The sequence below is a fragment of the Vipera berus genome (genome assembly GCF_964194415.1).
Source record: "Vipera berus genome assembly, chromosome: 1".
In the NCBI taxonomy this organism is placed as follows: domain Eukaryota; kingdom Metazoa; phylum Chordata; class Lepidosauria; order Squamata; family Viperidae; genus Vipera; species Vipera berus.
This window is the reverse complement of record NC_138202.1, coordinates 242,398,163-242,422,233: the sequence shown is the minus strand read 5'-3', so window position 1 is coordinate 242,422,233 and position 24,071 is coordinate 242,398,163. Positions and strand designations below refer to the sequence as shown.

Here is a 24,071-nt window from a genome sequence, read left to right as displayed (position 1 = left end):
TGAGGGATGGGATTTGGTATATGGATGGCATGCATACTTGCTTTATGATAAGAAGGTAGACAGGGCTTTTAAATCCCATATTCTTAGAAGTGCTTTACTGCGTGTCTGGAAAAAGTACTATAATAAGTTAAATTATAAAATACCGATTTGGGGAATTCCTGGACACGCGATAGAGGGTGTATCTATGGGAGTGAGTATGGATATGGTTTCTTATAAGGAACTACTCAAATTGCAAGGGAATGATTGGCAACTTAAATCAGCAGAGGAGTTAAGACAAGAAAACATAAATTACTCTTGGTTTCAATATACCCAATTGAAAGCTAGGTGGAAGTCAGATCAAAAGGTTGGTATCACAATTACAGATCAAAATTTAGTAAAGCAAATTAGAGATTCAAAATGTGCACATATAAAGAGGATATATAATGCTTTAATTGAATTGGATTCGGAAACGGAATTGGTTAAAGATTGCATGGTAAAATGGGCACAAAATATTCAGGAACCAATCTCGTTGGACACCTGGGAGATAATTTGGGTTAGAAATGTTAAATTTACCCAGGCTCAAAATTTAAGAGAAAATTTTTACAAAATGTTTTATAGATGGCATCTGGATCCCAAGAAGTTGTCCAACATGTATCCTAATCTGCAGTCTAAGTGTTGGAGGTGTGGTAGCTTAGAAGCTACCTATTTCCACATGTGGTGGACTTGTAGAAACATAAAAGCCTTCTGGATTAAAATTTGGTGGAACATTCAAAAGATTTTTAAGAGGAAGATAAAGTTTTCCCCGCAATTGTTCTTACTGGGTATCGTTGTAAATTGTGATGTCAAAGAGACTAATCTGATGTTGAATATGATAACGGCAGCACGGTTACTGGTGGGACAATATTGGAAGAAGGACAATCTGCCCACGGTAGAAGAATGGGTGTTTAAAGTTTCTAATCTTGCAGAAATGTCCAAGATTTCTGCTTATTTAAAGGATCACTCACAGGAGAGATATATTTCAGTTTGGAGGAGATGGATAAATTATATTGAAAACAAATATGGGACCAAAAAGTTCCATTTAGCTTATGAGTAGAATTTAGTGGGATATTGTTATTGTTAGTAGTTATGCTAAGAGAGAGTTAAAGCGCAGTACGAATTTGGTTGATTGTATATTGTGTAAATTTTTATTTAGAATATGATTGTTGTAACTATAATCCTGTATTTAGCTCTGGGAAGTGGGGGGGGAAGTGGGGGGGTTGGGGTGGGAGGGATTTGGGGATATATTGTAAAATATTGTAAAACTCTTTAATACAAAAAAAAAGAATGAGCATGCTAGAATTCTAATTAGTATTACAATTCTTACATGCACTGGAGTGTTCAAAAGAAGGAGAGGGCATTTCAGCAGTTGTCATTAACAACACTCTGCAGTTTGACACAATATAAAGCATGTTACTATGGAATATCAAGCTGAGCTGGAAGTAAATGACATGTCCAAGGACACATCAACCAATGATGGAAAAAAACAATCTCTTCTAATGCTGTGATAAATGTCAAGGACTAGAAGAAAAGGTTACTTTTTCAGGACTGTCCTGGCTAAAGCATTCAGTTCAATTTCATTGTTGTTATATAAGACAGAAATATAAAGTCCTCGTGACATGTCCTTCACAGAACTAGTCTAATACAGACAGAACTGTAATCAGTTAAATAACTGGTTAATGCTAGATTTTCCCAACTTTTGGGGTTGCATTTAAAATTTGCTACATTTACATCAATTTAATGTTTTGTTGAAACAAATAATGCATGTTTATGTCAAAAGTGTTATATCCAGTTGTTGCACAAATACCAACTCATGCCAATAGATTTCCCACCCTTCCCTCTAAACAACCTTGGAGTTACTTCAGCTCCCTCCTTCCTTCCTTCCTTCCTTCCTTCCTTCCCTTTCCTTTCCTTTCCAAGAATGAAATCTAACATTTGAGGCTGCACAGCATGGAATTACCCTAAAATTCCCCACCTTTCCCCTCACTACAATTCTGCAGGGTACTGCACCCACTATCTAAAGGATGACATAATCCCCCAGGGATTAAAGTTTTTGGAGGGAGAGCAGGATTGTAGATTTTTTTTAAAAGAAAACCTAGGGGTATTCCTAAACTACTTCATCTTCAACCCCCCCCCCCCACGTAACATTTTGTCATGTGGCAACTGGGGTCAGGTATGTGCCATCTAAGAAGCTTGGCTCATGGAATGGGTTTACAAGCTATAGTTTTCTAATCAACTGATTCTGTCTCCCAGCCACCAAGGAGGTCCTGTGAAAGTAGTTAAACTTGAAGATAATTGTTTAGGCTTTGCTAACCAGGATAAGTCTGCATTATTGACCATTGCATTTTCCCCATCATCTAAGTCCATTGATGGCTAAACAGTTAGCCCTTTTTTCCTCATACAACAAGGGAAAAAATATCAAGGCAGGGTTATTTTTGTTCTCACACTTTCCACATTCTTAGGAATCAATTGCCATTTCTCCTCTCTTCACGATTCACTCATTTCCCCATCAACTCTACATTCCAATATAGTATTTAAGTAATGCACAGTATTATTGCTAGGGTTACTGCCTTGTTATTATTATTTTTTGTTTATTTGAGTTATTAGTATGCTGTAAATCTTCAGTGGGGTGGGTGTTTTCACTTCAAAGTGAAAAAGCTATTTGAAACTGCTTTGTAAAGAATCCTTCTCTACTATGTTTCTGTAGATAATTCTGCAGTTAGCTGAGCTCAATCTCTAGTACAGTTTCATTTTATCTCAATCTCAAAAACGCTTACACCTAAATAAACTTATGCTCAACATTATCCATTTGCATCCTTAGACTAAGTCCAAGTATAATTACTTCAGCCTTTAACTGGTGCCAGTTTTAATGCATTAAATGCAGCTTGATGAGGCATTTTGTAGAAGTTAAAAACCTGGTGTGTTTTTTTTAAGCTTTTTTTATTGGTTCCCATTAAGGGCTACAGAGTTTGATCTCTTTCCAACGGATCTAAAAGAATTGTTTTGGGTGGTTTTGTCAATCAATAGCTACTCCACTCTGCACATCTTGTGTGCGCGTTACTCTCCTTATAACAAAACTGCTACAGACACAGCTCTGGAGCGCTAGCTGAAGGAAGCTGGGAAAGGGTACACAAAGTATCTCCTTTCTCCTTCTAAGCCACTCTGTGGAACTACAATCATAGAGATTTAGGAAAACGGCCACACATTTTATACGTTAATTTTTTTCAGCCCCATGCTTCAAAGCCATGACCCTCTTCGTTGAAAATAACCTAATAGCAATGTATCTCATATTAGTGATCCCTCCTCATGCCATTTTGTTTTTACTGTAACAATTTACCTTTTCCTAATCGTTATTGCGATCAATTTAGGAAACAGGTTGTAAACAACCTTTGGTAACGGAGTAGTTTCCTTCTCGGCCATTTTATGACCCCTTTCTTGCTGAACTCTGAATCCTTCTAGAATTACAATATGAAAGCACCCCAGCTAGTCCCTAATAAGCCAGTTCCTTCCCAAACAGGAAACAGGCCTACACCTGGGTAGACTCCTTTTGGAGGGTCAAAACAGTACTTTATGGAAAGAACACAGCCTCTTCTTTTTACATGTATATTTTTTTACATTTATAGATGTCTAGAAATTCAGAATTTTTTTTCTCCCAATACATGAGAAAGCCAAAAAATCATTACTTCACCTTAATACATGTTTTAATTATTGGAACAGAAGTACTATTTAGCAGTTGCCAATAAAAGAAACAGACATGATTTTTCTTGCCATTTGCTCAAGCTACAGATTTTGCACTTTAATTGCTCTTTACCATTAAATTCCAGGAAACTAAAACTACAGATGTTATTGCTGTAACATAAAAATAACACATTTTGTGTTATATTGTATATATAATTTTAAATTCTGGTTGCTTTCTGTATACCATAGACTTAAGAATTTGGGCACAGTAAATTTAAGTAAGGTGAATCTTTCTACATTTCAGATAATTTCCCTCACAGAATGCCTCTATAGAATTCGTGAATATTCAGATGAGATGTTTGCTCACATGAATGCTGAATGGATGTTTGCATAGGTTATTTTAGTACAAAAAAATCCTGGTTCAAATCCATCCTGTCTCCCTCTCTAAAGAATGTTGGTATGTGTTGGAAATCAGTCTTCACCTAAGCAGATAAACTGTATTTCCAAATCTGTTTTTCATTGGGTGTGCACAGTCCAAAGCAGACTGTAGTTTCTTCACAATAAATATTAAAAAAACATGAGTGATACTAGGGGAAAAACGTTATATAAAAGCATATTTATGCATTGGGCTTTGTGCAAGGTTATCAGTTCCAATGGGAAACAGACAAAAACAAAATTTTCTGGCTGAGACAGACTGTTAACAACCCAGTTTTACTGGAAATTCTTAGATGACTTTTATTTGTATGCTACAATAATTTTTACATTTGGAAAACAGCTCCAGATCCTCCCCCCCAAATTTCCTTCTAGATTTGCAGTAGTGATTAACGTGCTAAATGCCGAGAGATTTTTCACGCTAAAAAATTAAAAAGAGGGCTTTGTATTGAATAGCTGTAGACAGAAAGCCTGTAATAAAATGCCGGAGATTCAGGAGAGCCATATATATATATAAAAATTATAAAATCACTGGATCCTACATTTGCACCACTATTGAAAGGGAAAAATATTTCCAGGAAAATCAACACATCATTCACCTATGGCGCAAAAGCATGCTTTGGCATTATCTGTCTTCATCTACAATGCACAATATGAAAAGGCTGATATAATTAGTGTGTGTGTATCTGTGTAGGGAATGCACAACATATGAACCTGTAGAGGGATTCAGGCATTAAACATTCTCATGAAGCAATTGTAAGGAAGGCTTCACAATGACCTAGTATTCTTCTGTGGCTGGCTTATACAGAGTGAAGTATCAGCAAATTTTGAAAAGAAGCAGTTTGCCAGTGTTTAGTGTTTACATTCTGCTGCTCAAATAAACAATATTTAAAATATTTAAAAATGAGAAACTTGAAACATAACACAGCCTCATTTTTCTTCCTTCAGGCTTTCATACTCATTTGATATTATCTTACTTTTCCTATTTGCATTTGGCATGTATTATATGAAAAGAAAATTGCACTAATTATATTCATAGATGGATACGTGAAATCAGGCACAGCCCTCAGTCTGAACTGGAATGTTTACTGCAGCTATGCAGGAGTACAGACAGCCAACGGTTCCAAGATACTGTTACAAAAGCCAGGAGAATTGAGTTTCAGTCCTGCCCTAGGCATGTAACAAGTTGGGTGACGTTTTTCGATCATTCCCTCTCTATCAGTTCTAGCAGAAAGGTAAGGGCAAACTATTTCTGAAAATCTTGCCAAGGAAGCAAGTCAGGATTTAAGACTGACTCAAAGACCAAAAAAATAAAAAATAAAAAATGGGTAGAATTCAATTTAGGAACATTTATGAGGCTTTCTTCAGTTCTGTTATACTGCAGAGTATGGAAGAAGATTATGCTTCATCATTCTGATTACCAGTACATGAGAAACCACTTTTATTTTTATTTTTCCTTATCCTTCTGGGAAAGAAGACTATATGATACTAAAAAGTGGCCTATTTTCAATCTCAAAATATGACCATATGGCAGGATGACGGAGAGACTGGCAGCTATAACTAAAGTTTTTTCTACTAAACATCATGCTCCGTGTAGTTAGTAACTAGTATATTAGTAGCCATAAATATTTCAATGGATACATAGCAAGCAAGAAGAAATTTAGTTCCAGTTGCAACTGGGAATAAAGAAGTTGTCTTGCCTCTTCTGAAGATCTTCTTTGAATAGCACTTTTACGTTTTAATGCTACCTTGAACACATATTACAAATAAATATAAAGGTGGTAAATCAAAATTAGTTTCAAAATTCTTTAGAAAGCACTGTCTACAAAGCAGTGCTATAGAAGTTACTCTATACACCAATCAAAAATTTCAAAAGGAAAAGGACTTTTGTAAGATAAAATGTAAAAAAACAAGAAATGAAATGTGATTTTATTTAAGGCAATACTGGGCTACTTCACAAATCACCACCTCAAATATATACACTGCTCCACATTACTAATTTTCTAGCACATTCACGATGGATTAATACCAAATGGTGCTTAAATTTTCATTATCAGCAAACTATTTAAAATTTACATTTCCATCATTTTATGGAAGTGGAAGTTTTCAATCTGTTTAAAAGCAATGTATATGCATGTAGGAAAACCTTTTGAGTTAGCTACATATGAATACCATCCAATAATATTGGACACTTGCAGTTACAAATACAACTGTGTCAGTATGTATTTTAACCATTTAAATGTGATCTGATAACTTTTTCTCTTATACACACAGTTTAGGCAAAATAAATTGGATATGGTAAACTCACCTATTGTATTTTTTACTTCAAAAAGATTTAAGTTTAAAAGAACATTTTAAAAACTGGATCACTTAGTTACAAATTAAAATTCTGAATATAAATGTGTCATTTAATATTTCAGACTTACAGACTGCCATTTGCAGCAAATGATTTACAATAATAAATATGTACAAAAATGTATCTACAAATAAAAAGTACTGTTATATATGAGCAGTGACCCGGCGAAAGATACCACAGACAATTCACAAAGATTTCAGTCATGGAAAAGGACAAATTTTGATAAAAAAATTGAGGTTTTGTTCAATTATTTACAAAACTGAAACAATGATTCTGTTCCAAGTCCCATAGGGATAAAAAATAAATTTACATGACGACCGTCATGAACTTGCTAGGTTAAATCACTTCAAAAACAAAAACAACCCAAAAAAACCCAACACTTTAAGAAATAGCATCATGCTCAATGGCTTCCTACTCAAAATAAAAAAAATGTGATACAGATATACATTAATGATCAGAACAAGGAGCCCGCTCATATTACCTGATTATTTTGTAACCTCTAGTTTCGCTTCCCAATGTCCATCAAGTCTTATCAGACTAACAATAGGTTTCATTTCCTGAAGCTGCTTCAATACACGCTCAGTGCAATCTTTAAAAGTCTTATCTAAAACTATTTTTACAGTACCACTACACTGAAATTGTGATGGATTAGCAAACTGTACATGAGTTTCACTTTCTGAACATGATCGTGTTCTCACCACAGAGTTCTTTTCATGAGACTTTCTTGAGTTAGAATGAGAACTCCGCCTGGTTCCACAATTATTATAACCCCCCCTTTCTGTGTTTTTCTTCTGCTTCACGGCAGATTCTTCAAGGAACTTGAGGAAAGATACTTCAAATCCCATGGGCTTAAATGAACTCCAATCAAAAGTTGAGGACTGCTCTTCAACAGTTTGAACAGCAACAGCACTTTCTTCTTCCCTGTGCACACTGCTTAATTCAACAGCCAAGATTTCTTCCTGCTTTTCAACTTTTCTCTTTTTACTTTGGGATATATTTTTTTCTTTGTTTACTCTTTTAAAATTACTGTTTACGCTTTGCTTTTCTGAAAGAGAAGAACTGGTTTCTTGACAGTCATTATTTACATCAGAAGAGGCCTTTACATAGTTTTCCGAACTTGCTAGATCCTCGTTAATAAGTTTGGTAATAAACAGTTCTGCAAGCTCATCCACTTCATCCTTCTCAGTCTTTTCTGGTTCCTTTGGCATCACCAGCGGAGGCAATCTCAAGTCCTCACAAGAGTCTGGCAAGGGCGGCTGCACTTCTTTTACATCACAAATCTTGCTCTCCTCAATTGCTTCGTTTTGTGAGAAAGCCTCTTTTCCCGAAGGCTTTGCATGCATATTTGAGACAATCAAGAGATCCCGATGTTGTAAAGTAAATGCTTTAGATAATTTATGACATTTATAGTGCCGAATTACATTATTCTCACTTGTAACAACTGATGAACAACCTTTTATCATACATGGGTACTGTACAATAAATTTGCTACTGCATTCTGATAAAGCATCGTCTTTTGTCTTTACGGAATAAATATACTTTCCACACTTTAAAGAATATGCTTGATTTTCATCAATTGGACCTAGTTGGAAGTTTTTGTCTTCTACATTTATTGCTCTTCTTCGCTTCGCTCTAACTGATATTCTGTTTCCATTTTTTCCTGTCCTGTATTTTAATCCTTTATGTTTAATTTTCATGACTTTCTCCTGATTAGCTTTAATTGATATATTTTCCTGACCTGGTGTCAGGAATCGCCTGGGTCTTATTAAATGATCTTTGTGCCTATCATTATGTTTATTAAAAATGTGCCGTAGAAGATTAGATCTTGTTGCATAAATACGATCGCAACCTTCACAATCACATTTGTACATGCAATCTTCTGTTTTGTTCTGCCTTATTTTTATGTCATGATCTGTCTCAAGATGAATAATATAATTACCATAGGTTGTAAATGATGATTTACATTCAGACTGATCACAGGGGAATCTTCCAACATCCAAGGATGACTTCATACTACCAATTTCTTCAAGAGTCATCTCATGAAGTTTCACGTAGTGCTGAATAAGACTAATAACTTCTTGAAATATCCTAGAGCAATTTCTCACTTCACATCTAAATTCTTTCACAGTTTCAATTGCATCACTCTCTTCTTCCTTACCAGCCTCTTCTTCTTTACTTGGTTCACTTTCTTCTTCTGCCTCTAAAGAGAATAACGGTAGGTCAGATTTATGTACAGCTTGATAGTGCAGAATCAAATTCTGTTGTATTGTAAAAGCTGCAAAACAACCTTGATGCACACACTTGTAAGGTCTATAGGGATTATAACTAGTGGGCAATTCCAAAGGCTTGGGAACTGGCTTTTTGTTCTTTTTTTCTTCTTCTTTCCTATACCTTCTGATCTTACGTAATTTGGGTTGCACTTGATTATTATGAAGTATGGATACATTATGAACTTCTAGAGGAACTGGAACTATTTGGGAGAGTTTTACTAACTTTTCAGAGTTATCAGACGTATTTTCTGGTTTTGCTGCTTCTGGTATCAATCTTTCTGGAACCTTCATAGATTCCATGACTGGTTCTTCCTTTAGATCGAGTTCCTTAGTCAAGTGCGATTCTCTTTTATTTTCTATTAACACTTGTGGCATGTTTTTTAATTCATTAGGTCTTGGTAACACATTTAGTGTTTTGCTTTGGGATCGTCGTCCGTAAGGCCTTTTTAGCTTTAATTTTACCATTTCCTCTGTTGTAAAATGATGTACCAGCTGGCAATGTGCCCGGAGGTTAGAATTTCTTGTAAATGTTTTGGGGCAGTTAGCAACAACACATTTAAATGGAGCATATTTTAACTGGTGTTTCTTAATTTCAAGAATCATTTCTGCAGTGTACTGATGTACTTTACTATAGTGCTTAAATAATGCATCCTTTGTCATGGCACTATAATTACAACTTGGAGCCTGGCACGTAAATGGCTTGTGAACTTTTTCAACAAACATAGGATGTGTTTCTGAAACTGTCTGGACAAGAGATGTGGCCTCAGTTGTTACACCTGGAATAAGGACTTGTGGCATTAAGGTATTTGCTGGAAGACAATGAGTTATATTATCTAGTACTTGATTTGATGTTTCATTTTCTAAATTCAGCTTTTTCAAGCCTTCTAAAATTTCCATTAGTTGAATATCATCTTTATGAGAGGCTTCAGGCTGATTACTGTTAGCAAGGGCAACATTCTGTATATATGTTATACACTGAGTAGAGTCAGGTTTAGGGAGTTGTGCAGGATTTTCAAAAACACATTGAGCAGTATTGTTTTGTGGGCTCCGTATTGCTTCAATGGATATTTCTTGAATTTCACTTTTAACTTCTATCTTCTGAGAATTCATAGTTGTTTTGATTATTTCAAGAGTTTTCTCAAAGTTCTGAACAATGTTATCATTTGAAATCTCAAAATTAGACTTTTCTGGAAGGCAACATTCCAGAGTAACCTGAGAATCGCCATTTTCATTTTTCAATGGCAAGGGAACAATTTCTATGTGATTTTCATTTGACTTTAAGTTTTCTTTGATATCTGCTGTTAATCCACTGTCAACATTACTTAATTTCTGTGTAAGATTTTCCACTAATTCTTGAGTTTCACTATTTGCTATTACATTTGACTGAAAATTTTCTTCTGCTGCTTGTATATTGCCTTCAACATTTCTAGTGATAAGCCCTAAACCTGCTAAATCATTAACTACCAAATTTTGTGAAATGTGAGGTACAACCAAAGGAATAGGTGTTTTCTTCTTTTTCTTTGAATTGCTATTTTCTTTTTTAGTCAAACTACACACTTCTGAATTTTTAATGCTACTTATGACTGAAACACGTGGCAGACTGTTTCCCAAATTATGAGTTGTGGCAGTAGAATTAGGAATCAAATGAGGGCACAAGCCATTTTCAATAGTCTTAAGTATTAAATCATCTGAAAACACAGGTAAACTGTTGCATTCTTCTGATGAAATTTTGGTGTTAAGTATTCTGTTTTGGTCTGCGAGCAAGGTAGATGGGTTGCAACTTGTTGGTAATGAAGGTGATATGCCTGGATTTGGTAAAACTGTTGTATTTATTTGTGTAGTACTAGTAACACAGCTGGTAGTAATTATATGCGGTAATGTATCTGCAGAATCAAAAGTGCTTGGAATTCCTGCAGTTTCCAAAGCCTGTTTGATAATTTCATTTCCTTCCTCATTTTCACTTGGATTAAAACTTGTCATATTCGTCCGTGGAAACAAATTCTGCAAAATGGCAGTTGGCCGATTTTCATTAGCAAGCAGCTGTAGAAATGATGGTTCCTTAAAACATGCATCTGGATTGTAAGTTGAATCCTGTTGCTGTTGTAAGCTTAAAACATTTGAAGAAAGAATCATACTTGCAAGTAGGGAGGATTGTCCATTAAGCTGTAGAACTTCAGGGGAAATTTCAGATTCATCCAAAGGTTTGCAATAGGATCGTTTAGACAGATGACCACCAAGTGATCTAGGATTGGAAAAAACCCTGTAACATCTACTACAAATAAATTTGCCATCCCTAATAATTGCTGGCCATTTTGCCCGCTTATTATGCTTTGGCTTTTTCTCTTTCCCATCTGCACCTCGCCTACGATCCTTTTTTGTTTTTTCTGATATAAGAGGCTGTGAAGTGGTTTCACCAAAGTTACTTTCATTATTTATTTGTGAAGGGAAGAGTATGTCAACACTTTCCTCTTTTGAAAAAGAATTTGTATTTCCTTCTAGTTGGGAGGAAAAATGATTGGCATTCTCCATTTGTGAGAAGACAGAACTCGGACTGTTGTGAGCTGGGGAAGGAAAAAGAGAAATGAGCCCATTTTCTGCTGGTAAAGGAAGAAAAGGATCAGAACCACTGTCGATGTTCAGAGGCATAACTGGCTTTTCTAAGTCATCCATCTGTGAAGGTAAAGTTCCACTAGACATGCCTGCCAACTGAGAGCTTAAAGCGTTTTCTGATTCACTTTTAATATGAGAAGAGAGACCAACATTCTCCACAATTGGTAATAGTGAGTTAGTTGTATTTTCCAAACGTGTTGGAAAAAGAACATTTGATAGTTGCTGCAGCTGACTTGTACAAGTAGGATTTAAGGTAGTTTTGGTTTGTTGAGGAAAAGCATCAGTAGCAGGAGTAGATACTTGCGATGGTAAAAAATAAACTGGTTTATTATCATTTGGCAGGTTTTGCAAACTTATTTTTTTACTCTTCTTATTCTTGCACTGCATTTTAAATTCAGCATATTGATCAGGATGTGCTGTCTTCATATGCTTTCCGATGCTCTGAGAAGAATTGTAGATTCGTGTGCATCCTTCAACCTGGCAAGTAAACCTCTGAACTGAAGCTGCTAAAGGTACAACGGGTAAAAAAGTAGTGCCTACATTGTTCTGGGGAGAAGCAAGTGAAATTTCTCCTAAATTCTTCAGAGGCTGATTATAGAGATTAGCAGCTGGCCTAACACTCTCTCCAAGCTGAGGCTTTGGAGAAAGTAAATTCTGACACTCTAATTGATTTTGCGTGCCGAGGGACATAGGGCTACTCTCTTTTCCTTGACTTTTTGTTGCAAGAGCATCAGGTTCAAGCTTGGCTGAGTTCACGGAAATAGTTTGAGCCTCACCAACACAATCATCCTCTTTCCCTTCAGGGAAAACAGAAAGGTCACTGCAAGTATCTTCAACTGTTGAGCAAAATGGATGGATGACAGCTGCACCAACATCTACGGCAATATTTACAGCAGGTAGTTTTCCTTTTTTTGCCATGTTCTCTCGAATTTTTTGGCCTAGAAGAGGCATCAAAACATTGCTGGCTGGACCCAATGATTCTGTCCTTGCTGCAGTAGTTAAAAGTTGTTCCCCACTATCAATGGAGATTGAATTAGGCTGCACCAGTACATTGGTTGACAGTTTTGTACTTTCAGACTCAAGTGATTCATCATGGATCTCATCTGCGACATAATTTTCTACTTTGGCACAGTTATTTACATTACTGTCAGGTGGCAGCACCAGCGTCTCTTCTGGATGGACTTCTTCATTATTTTCATTATTTTCTAAAGATTGAGAAGAGTTACTATCACCATCAGACTGTAATATTTTTTCAGATTTAGTGTGATCTTCAATATGCTTTTCTAAATCATTCTGTGAGTGATAAACTTTCCCACAACCTGCAACTTTGCAGGTGAAAGTATTATAGTGCTGAGCTTCATGATCATAAAGCAAATATGCTTCTGAAAATACTCTCCCACATTTGGGAAACATGCATCTTGCCCTAAAGACTGGGTGTTCTTTTCTGTGACTCAAAAGTTCAGCGTAACTGTTAAAGCTAGCCTTACACTTAATCTGTATACAAATATAGGGTTTGATACCACAGTGCATTTGTAAATGATCATTAAGGTGGGTAACACTTACAAAATGTCGCCTACAGTACTGGCAAATTACTTTTTTGCTCTGCATTTCAAGAAAGCGTTTAGCCTCTTCATTCTCTTTGTGACCTTTTACATGCGCAATCAAATTCTTGAAGTATTTAAAGCCTTTTTTACACAAGGTAACAGGACAAGTAAACTCATTGACAGGCAATGGCTTTTGAACTGGAATTACTTCTGGAATGTAAGGTTTGTCTTTGTCATAATTTTCATCATCTGAGCCATCGTTGTCATTAAAAACAATGAAGTCTGCTGCATAAAGACTGTTCTTTTTTATGTGTCGTTGTTCTTGCTTAACTAAGGTATTGTTCTTTCTGTTTATACCAGCGGCTGCTGTTTTGGGTGGCCTTCCTAATTTTCTCAGTGGTTTCATTGCAGCTAGTCTTTCCTTACTGGATTTCTTAACATGTAGTGTTACATGAGGAACAAAAGTTTCTTTAGAATTAAAATTTTGTGCACATATTGGACAACTATAAATCCCATCCTTGTAGTGTTTCTGTGCATGCCTGACTATTCTGTGTCCAAGAAATTCCTTATCACACAGCACACAATATTGCATGTATGCTTGCCAGTTCCTGAACCTAGCAGATATGAATCCCCTCTCCCTTAATTTTTTAATTTCTCTGTTTTTCTGTTTCTTATCTCTAATGCCTCTGAGCAAGTTTGTAGCTTCATCGAAACACCCAGAAAGCCCATTTGCTGAAGTGTCTTTGTTCTCATCTTGACAGTCCTCTACCTTTTCATGCATTTCACTATCATTCAGTTCATCTATTGAAGATACAATTGATGCTTCTTCTCCCATCAACGCTAGACACTGACGTTTTAGCATTTTCCAGTCCCAGAATTCTGGATCAAAAGGCCACTGAGTTTTTAATACGAGTAAAAGCTCACAGCGTAATGAATTTGGAATTGGAAGGTTTTCTTCATCATATTTCTGGTCAGGCTGATTATACAACATTTCTACGGCGTAATATGCATCCACAGTAGGTTCAAGAAGAAATTCACTTAGTTGGCAAGCACGTTTAACTTCTAAATCATCAGGCAATAAGCAAGATATTGTCTTGCAAATGGAAATTTTAACTTCTGTATTCTCACTAGCTTCCAAGCGTAATGCTTTCACACAAAGTTCAATACAGGTTGCAAGACCAGCAGCATCAATCTGTAGAGCAAGAAACAGATTATATTATAAATGTAATGCCAGTTCCTAAATTTATAAATGCATATAAGCTTTGATTTTTATTTCAATTAATTTTGCATTAATTAACTATAACATTAAGAATTCTTAGTGTTAATTATCTCAAAGGGGGAAATGTTCATTTCAGATTTTCATTTATTTGGGATTAATACTCATTCTAAGAAATACCCTTAATTTTTATGTAAAACATTAACTTTATTATAACAAATATGCATTTCAGCAAAGTCTTTATCAACAATATTCTATTTATGCAGTCATCACTAAGAAGAAATGTCAACTTTTTGAGTTGGTACAGTCAATAATAATTAAGGTACATTCCACTCTTGAAACCTATTCACCTCAAAAGGTTGCTGTTATGGGGAAAAGTGAAGAAGAACTAAAGAGCCTCTTGTTGCGGGTGAAGAAGGAGAGTGCAAAACTTGGGTTGAAACTTAACATTAAGAAAACCAAGATCATGGCATCTGGCCCTCTCAATTCCTGGCAAATAGATGGGGAAGAAATGGAGGTAGTGACAGATTTTATTTTCCTGGGCTCCAAGATCACTGCAGATGGGGACTGTAGCCAAGAAATTAAAAGACGCTTGCTCCTGGGGAGGAAAGCCATGGCAATTCTAGACAGCACACTAAAAAGCAGAAACATCACCCTGTCAACAAAAGTGCGTATAGTCAAGGCTATGGTCTTCCCAGTTGCAATGTATGGCCGTGAAAGTTGGACCATAAGAAAGGCTGAGCGCCAAAGAATTGAGGCCTTTGAACTATGGTGCTGGAGAAGACTCCTGCAAGTCCCTTGGACTGCAAGGCGATCAAACCGGTCAGTCCTAGAGGAGATCAATCCTGACTGCTCTTTAGAAGGCCAGATCCTGAAGCTAAAACTCAAATACTTTGGCCACCTAATGAGAAGGAAGGACTCACTGGAGAAGAGCCTAATGCTGGGAAAGATCGAGGGCAATAGAAGAAGGGGACGACAGAGAATGAGGTGGCTGGATGGAGTCACTGAAGCAGTAGGCGTGAGCTTAAATGGACTCCAGAAGATGGTAGAGGACAGGAAGGCCTGGAGGAATGTTGTCCGTAGGGTCGCGATGGGTCAGACACGACTTCGCAGCTAACAACAACAACATGGGGAAAACAGGATAGGTTTGCTGCCCTGAGTTATTTGTAAAAAATAATAAAGGCAGGATACACATAAACAAATAGAGAAATAAACTCTGTCCAGAGAAGTACAAGGAGAAATATATTTATGCAACAGACGATTGCTACTGAAATATGCCCAATGGAATGGGCATAACGAATTTAAGTCACTTGGGTAAATTATCTAAATATGGGTAAAAATGGTTTTTCTTTGGGCCCATTATCCATCACAAGAAGAACATTTAAACTGACTTAAAGATTGCCACCTTTACTAAAATAGATTTGAAATTCTCCCAAATTATTCCTATTAAGATGAAAATTGATGAAATTACCAATAGGTAATTGATCATTCAAAGATCATTTAATGGTATTGTTTTTATAACACAGATAGTTCTCAATTAGGACTATTCATTCAGTGACTATTTAAAGTTATAATGGATGTTATTTGTGACTCATCTGGTAAGACCTTTTGATAAATAGTTTGGATAATGAAGGAAAACGTTTGGGCAGCATTGGTTTAAGCAAACAACATAAGGTTTAACACTGGCATTCCATCTCTGAGTCCACTTCTTAGCTTCCTGAAACAGTAAGTTGACAAGTACATTTTTCACCAATGAAATATTGAAATCTATGGATTGTGGAAGTTTTCAGAAAAAAGTAATAAAATAGCCACACAGAAGACAATTATGAAATTTGCGTTTTCAACAAAAGAAACAACTGGTATATATCTGAAACTGTCCAAAGGTCCCTAGCTATAGCTTCTATCTAATTGCTAAAATAATTTATTTTAAGAATTTTATCTTAAGAGATCTTAATACATTAAAAGAAACTAACATCTTTCTATCTGAGAAGGCCTTTTTATCTAACTTCATGTGGGATCTTAACATTCAACGTAATTTCAGTTTGCAGATTTTATTTTTAATTTCATACCGCAATAAAAATAATTATCTTACACATATCTACCTCAGAATTTATTACTTTAATCAGGAAGAAAATGTGGTACACAGTCTTTGTTAATACAGATAGTTGACGGCATCTCTCCAAATATATTTGTATAGAAGGTTCTACCCTTTGCTGTAGTTTACTCCAGAAAAGAGTCAGTTCCCTGAAAAAGAATTTTATCAAAATATTAACTATTTTATTAATACTAAAATAACACAGAATTAGTTTATCAGACTAACTTTCAGTTGCAAGGAAGAGTGGGGTAGGTGCGGTTTTGGCGTGACGCATCCGGCCCATGGGCAGGCAGTTTGACACCCCTGACTTAGGCTATTGATGAAATTACTATTGGCCAATCCCAGAGGGCTCCTTTGTTCTCAGAAGATCTCTGGAAGATGAAGCAATAGAAACAGTGCTTGAAGTAAAACTGGACAATAACCAAGAGGGAATCTCACTGAACACAGGTACATGGTCAGTTCTGGCTTATTCCAGCAATAAAGTTGGTAAGATGTGATTCAGCAGCTCTTTTGCAGGTGGTTAACTCTCTTTAGTGTTAACAGCTGCACAGCAGTTACCACTGAGCTTTTGTGATTAGTTAGCACGTTTTGCTTGTATTCACTTGAATCTGGAGTCCACTTGGGTGAGGTCTTTGTCATGACCGGGGCATTGTCCTGTGCCATTATCTAGGATTCTTTCTGGCATGTAATTTTCTAAAAAGTGGGTACAGTGCCCTTTCAGTTATCTAAGTACCTGTCCTTTGGGCAGCTGGAAGGAAGGATATTTTCTAAGATCTGGAAAACTGTGAATTCCTCACTGGGGAGGGGGAAAGGCCAGCAGCCATTAAAGGTATACTGATATGTCCTTCCTCAACAGGCCCTCCTTAGACTTGAAGCTATAAGGAGACTACTGCTTGATTTCCAACCTTCTCTTTTTGGCAGAGGTTATTGAGACAATTATTCAGGGCCAATTACAGAGTGACTTAAACTAAATTTATTACCTGGTTCAGACCCAGGTATGGGGCAGACACATTCTTGATGGATCATCTTCGTTAAAGATCTGGTCACCTATCCTAGTCACTTTGCACCTCCAAACCACCCTTACTAGTGTTGACAATGGCATTCTTCTGGACCTTCTAAAGGAGTTGAAGCATTCATCTTTTTTTAGTGGCTTCATTCCTTTCTTGGTGAAGGGTTCCAGTTAGAGGAATAGAGTTTAGGAAGTTGGTTGATCCCTGATGGGATGCTGCAAGAATTAGTTTTCTCCTTTTCTATTATTTAGTATCTATATTAAGTCTATGGGGAGGTTATTTGGCCATTTGGGGTCTGGTATCATTAGCATATTGATGATATTCAGTTTTACCTGAAGACCCCTTGCAGCACTACAGTTGCTGTTGAAATCTCTCCTGAAGATTGTGAGAGTCTGAATGGGATATAGAATAGACTAAAATTCAACTCCAGCAAAACAAAGTTAGTGTTTGTACACTGGGCCTCTCCTAGTGTATGGTCCCAGCAATGATTCTGGGCGAGGCTGCATTATTCTAAAGAAGTAATAGATACTTCAGATGAGCAGATCGCAGCCTTATCTAAGACATGAAAACTTTGTTATGATGGCTCATGTTCTTTTCACCACCACCTTAGACTGCTGTAATGCATTCTACATGGTACATCTTTAAAGACTGTGGGAAGTTTTAATTGTCAGAAAATGCAATGGCCTGATTACTCATTGGCAATATTTGGTAAGATAACATTATGTCTTGAAGGCCCTGCATTGGCTCCCTCTTAAATTCTCAGTGCAATTTAAGTTAATGGTTTTAATTTATACAGCCTCAAGTTGCCTTTAGGATCACATCTCTCCACTGGAGTTATCCTAATCAATTTTATTGTGCCAGGAGAAGCAGTTGCTTGTTCTCCACTTCTGGGGTCAAAAATCAGAATAATTATTTGTAATAGATCTGGTCCTCTGGAATGATTTCTCATCAGAATTCAATTTGGTTCAGACATGAAGCAGAAGCAGAAGACAGAACTCTACTGAAGGCCACTTGGGGTAGAATGCCACTTAATGACTGTTAGTGGGTTTAGGTATATTTTTTGTACTGCTATGCATTTTGTGTTTTATTCTCACAGTAGATCAGGGGTCCGTAACCACCGGTCTCTGGACCGGTACAGCAACAGGTCCGCACAAACAAGCAAAGCCCCATCCGTGGGATGCAAGCAGCACACATAACCACGCATTCTCCGGTCTGTGGAAAAACCTTTCTCCATGGAGCTGGTCCCTGGTGCCCAAAAGGTTGGGAACCTCTGCTTTAGATCACTGAAGTGTTTGTTCAGATGGCAGTAGGGTAAAAATTTGAGAGAATTTTTCTGCAGGCATTCTACTACTCATTAACAGAAGAATGAATTCCAGGGTCAACTTATTGGCATATAAATTTAATAAATAAATAAATATTAATAAATGAAACACCTTGTGCAATTTGGCAGAAAAATGCAACCCTTAAAATGAAGAATACCCCTCTGTGAAATTATGGTGCTCTTTGCTCTAAATTACTAAAGATGATCATGAGGAAAAAAACTTAATTTTTGTGTTTAAGGGGATGAAATATTGTTCATCTAAATTCTTCCAGAGGATGGAGTTGAGTTAAAAAATAAAGAAAGCCACAAATCATACTTCAGTACTGCTGTTCAAGCATTATTTTTGTCATGCTTTTCAGTGCATTAAACATCCTGAAATGTTAAATAAATCAACCTTTTCAAAACTAACTTAACATTTCTAAATGCTGAAAGTAAATTTTCTAATGTTACCCTAGAAGAATGGGAAATTTCAATGTTAACTGTATTCTAATATAAGTTTATGTTTATTTAAAAAGTCTGCTTATTACCAGCAAATGCTCCATAAAGATATACTGAAACAAGAAGATTTCATAACCACACAAAAAGAATGTCATAAAATACAGACAGGATTAAAAAATTATGTCTGCAACATGTATTAATAGAACATTAAATTTTTAATGAAAAATAGACAGCCAGAAACTGATGTTTTGAAGACTTCAAAACTAATGTTGCTATGTAATAATCAATATGCTACATGACCTTTAATTTAAAAAAAAATAATTTCCAAGTGCATTAGTTATCTGGTGACAAAAGCCTTTATTTTACTGCTAAATGCGACACATGCTGATCACAACAGAGTTCAAATAAACTCAAACCTACCATGCACAATACATCTCTCCTTGCTGTAGCTGCCGAGATAAGAATGCTGCACACAGAATCAGAGCACTCTTTTCATCTCCTTCTGATTCTAGATTACAGATCATTTCCAAAGCATCTTTACAGTCTATATCCGTAATCTGTAGGACAAGACAAATCATGAACAATAAAATGTTTATTTTCAAATGAACAATAATTTGATAGTAACATTTCAAAATGCTGGAAACGTTCAAAAATAAAACTTTCAAAAAAACAACTAAAACTAAAAGCTAATCAAATTATCTTCCTATTACACATTTATTAATTTTCCTTTTCTCCCACATTAATATTTTTCATTTCTAATAACCTTAGAATGTTCGTGAGGCAATTGTCAAGCCTTTCAAAGTGCACATGAAACCTTGGTGTTTCAGATCATGTGCCTAGGTTTGAAGTAAAACCAGAATTATTTTCCAAAAATAAAACAAATTCATATTATGTTAAATCTATTACCCAAATTGTTATTCTATACGTATTGTGAAAGGAGGAGAGAAAAGGAGAGAATATGCTTTCAAGTCAGTTTTGACTCCTAGTGACCAACCAGGAGTATTTTCTTAGCAAGGTATTTTGCTAAGGTGGTTTGCTATTGCCTGCTTCCTAGGATTGAGAAAGTGTGACCGGCCCTAGGCCACCCATCTGGCTTTGCACCTAAGGTGGCAATAGAATTCAGTCTCCCACTTTCTACACTTTGCACCTAGTGCAATAGCTACCTCAATTACTTCATATCTCAAGTACTTCTGCAGAAAACCGTACACAGAATTATCATTTACTATTTCAGTATTTTTTAAAAAATCAGTAGAAATAGTCTTTGACTTATGATTGTTTGCTCAGCATGATTCAAAGTTATGACAAAGTTGGCTAAGTGACTCATGACTTGTACTCACACTTACAACTATCGCACATCCCGATGGTCACTTGCAATTTGGCCTCTAGGCACTGGGCTCACGTTTAAGGCTAGTTACAGTACCCTGTGGTTAGATGATCACAATTTGCAATCTATTTTGCCCATTTCCACAAAAACAACAACAACAAAAACAACAACAACAAACCATTGGTAAAACTGGATTTAATAATCACATTTTGCTTAATGACTGCAGTATAATTTTTCATAAAAGTGGGTCCGACTCAACTTGTAACTCCGATGGCTTACGACAGACATTCTGGTCACAACTGTAGTAAAAGCCCATTTGGGAAAGCTGGATAGACTTAACAACCACGATTTGCTACAGTGGTTCCCTTAACAACCAACATAAACACTGCTGCACAACTGGGTTCAACTGCGATGATTTATGACAGAAATTCTAATCCCAACTGTGGTAATAAGTTGAGGACTAATAGTAGTGAAACACTGTTGCTAATCAATTGCAAAAGAAAGGCAAGAAATTGGAAGATTAGTTCCTGCAAACCACAATTTTGCCTTATATAGGTAGCCCTTGTTTAGCAACCACTATTGCGGCTGGCAATGGTCATTAAGCAAAACGGTCACTAAATGAAACTTGTGACTGTACTTATGACCTTACTTCAGTTTCTTTCATAATTTTCAGATCATGTTTCCCGATACTTTCCCCTTGAGAGAAACAGACATGCAATATACTCACCTCTTGCATTAGTTTTTCATTTGGTGATCCAGAACAAAGACAGACTAGATAGGTTTGCTTAAAATTGCCTTTGCTGCTGATTTCTGGATGGTCCGAGCATAGTTTTGCTAAGGCAGTTGCTTGAGATAATTGCTTTGTTTTCATCAAGTGCTTAATACGCATATCCAGTAGCAGAGGGCCTTCGAAGGCTAAAAATTTATTCACTGAAAGACAGACCATTGCAGGCAACATTATTTCCCCATATAATTAGCATATCAAATCTGCATAACACTGTTAACATTCAATATAAATATTGTTAGAAAAACTGTAATTATAGAAAAGACCAATAAACCAAATGCCTGGACAAGATGCAGTAAATTTAGTTCTAAGAATAAAAGGCAAGAATCTCAGTTCTTCAATGCCATGATCAACTTAATTGTACAGTTATATAAAATCTTCCCAGCGCTTTCCTTTCCCTCCCTTCTCTGCCTGTGGTTCACCTGCATTAATTGCCCCAGTGTAGCATATCTTATCGAATACTTCAATTTACCCAAGGCAACTCTTTACTCTCTTCCACAACTATCACTGTCACCAAGAAAATATTCAATCCTGAATCCACATCCCCTCACCACGAGCCAACCACATTTCAAACCATATCCAAAGACACATGCTTTGGACATTAACCACCTGAAAGTAATTATTTTTAGATTATTTTCAGTATGGGTTCAAGCCTCCCTGAGGAAATGCTATAATCACTGTAGTTTAGGAAATACCTGAGCTACCATGACACTGTGCAGAAATTAGCAAATGAATGGGCTAGTTTAAGATTATTTTTCTTGGTTGATATCATAAATCGGTAAATTTATGTGTAAAAAGTGGTAGAAATTGGGTCTTCGGGGGAAGAATAAACGAGAAACTGAAGAGCGTTTATTCATAGTTATGACTCATCTATAAATATAAAACTACTGTACACAATAAATGAACAAAACTATACTGCCAAGAATAGTTTTAATTAATAATTAAATCATTTGCACCACAGACTTTCCCTAGCCTGGCTGGATTAAGATGTCTTATAATATGAAAACTGATATTCCAACAGGTAAACCCATTGCTTTAATTACTTTAGCAAGATGATGAAATTAGATAAATGGGCTAGATACTGGTGTCATTCAGCTAAACGGATACTGTAATGAACTCCCGGCCTGTACCCAAATCTATTCCAAAAGATAGAGAATATTTTAAATGGGGCTGCTGTCGGACAGAATGTTAACAAACTCTAGATTTAGTTCTTATCCAGCTTAATATTACAATTGGAAAATAATCCATTATTATTTAGTAGAGGAAGAAAAAACAATCATGATATAATTAATAAATCTAATGAAAACTAAACTGATAAAAACAGGATTTGCAAAGATTCTTAACAAGAAGAAAAATACCTATATTTCTTTTAATAATTCAGATTAAGATGGGTGGTCTTATGACTTATTTAAATAAATAAGATAAACATTTTTAAATATTAGAAATAGTCACTGTACTATTCAGTCACTAACAGCCACTGTAATGTAAAGCAAACTGCAAAAATATTTAATAGAAGTGAAAATGTTTATATGAACTTTAGATATAGGAAGATTATGATATACTGTTTAGATATTAGAAAGATTAAAATTTGACTGTTAACACAAAATGATAATAAAGGTTTAAAACCATCATGATTCAGCTCTATGGGTCAAATATATGTTTAGTGTCAAAAAAGCTCACCTCTTAGGCTCTAGTTATGAACTCTAGCCATAAAAATGTTTCTTAATCAATTGTTAAAATGTTATACTATGTAACATTTTGTATGCAGTACAAAATTTGTATACTGGGATAACGAACAATAAATTTAACAAAAACATTCCAGCAAAAGGCAACCATTACTAAAACAATTAGCAATACTCATCTTAGAACTATACTCAAGCAGTGAGCTATATCCTTCTATATCAAAACAAAATGGAAAAACCAACAAGATTTTGATAATATGTAGTAGATAATAGATATCATAGAAAAGCTACTCCAATTATTTATTTATTAAAAAACCCTTTCCTTTGATGTCACGATCAATTGCATGTAGATAATGGCTTCCATTTGAGCGCCAAAGAATTGAGGCCTTTGAACTGTGGTGCTGGAGAAGACTCCTGCGAGTCCCTTGGACTGCAAGGCGATCAAACCGGTCAGTCCTAGAGGAGATCAATCCTGACTGCTCTTTAGAAGGCCAGATCTTGAAGCTAAAACTCAAATACTTTGGCCAACTAATGAGAAGGAAGGACTCACTGGAGAAGAGCCTAATGCTGGGAAAGATTGAGGGCAAGAGAAGAAGGGGACGGCAGAGAATGAGGTGGCTGGATGGAGTCACTGAAGCAGTAGGCGTGAGCTTAAATGGACTCCAGAAGATGGCAGAGGACAGGAAGGCCTGGAGGAACGTTGTCCATAGGGTTGCGATGGGTCGGACACTACTTCGCAGCTAACAACAACAATGGCTTCCATTCATCTCCTTAAAATTGAGACAAATTATCCGCAAAAAGTTTGGTCCCAGGCTTTTTTAGGCCTTCAACATAAGAATCACCACAAAAGCAAACAAGCAGCCAAGTACAGTTATCAAAATGAATGTTGTAAGACTCCTGTTGATATCCTGATTACAATCTTGACTACTGCTTCTTTAAGGCAGCCCTGTGTATAATAGCTCTGGAGGAATATAATTATTTGTGCTTATAAACTTCTGAAAAGTGAAACTATATTTGACAATGATGGATGAATCAGATCCATTAAGAAACACAAATAGTCAATATTTTTGATTAAAATGTTTTTTGTTCAATACCCTATAGAATTCACTATAACAAAAAAATTGTTTTACAAAGGAAAAATGTCTGTGGGTAACACTTAGTCCACAAAAACAGTTTATCAACAGTTTGTTATAAAGTGGAAATATACTGCTCAAAAAATAAAGGGAACACAATGTACTGTATTTAATAGTAGGATGTCTTATTTTGTGTTCCCTTTATTTTTTTTGAGCAGTATAT

General features: G+C 36.0%; 1 protein-coding gene across 3 annotated transcripts in view; it reads right to left on the bottom strand.

Annotated features, from left to right (window-relative positions):
- Nucleotides 1-6,039: 6,039 nt before the first annotated feature.
- Nucleotides 6,040-24,071, bottom strand: part of ZNF292 (zinc finger protein 292) — a 32,247-nt gene continuing 14,215 nt past the window's right edge. For 2 of the 3 annotated variants that reach the window (XM_081313019.1, XM_081313020.1), the window contains 4 exons: nt 21,037-21,239; nt 19,406-19,542; nt 16,224-16,365; nt 6,040-14,097 (listed from right to left, as the gene is read on the bottom strand). In XM_081313019.1, coding sequence (XP_081169145.1) covers nt 6,967-14,097; nt 16,224-16,365; nt 19,406-19,542; nt 21,037-21,239 — 7,613 coding nt within the window. In that variant the 3' untranslated portion in view covers nt 6,040-6,966. Of the gene's footprint in view, nt 14,098-16,223; nt 16,366-19,405; nt 19,543-21,036; nt 21,240-24,071 lie in introns of those variants that run through there. The other variant, XM_081313021.1, reaches the window with a different exon arrangement.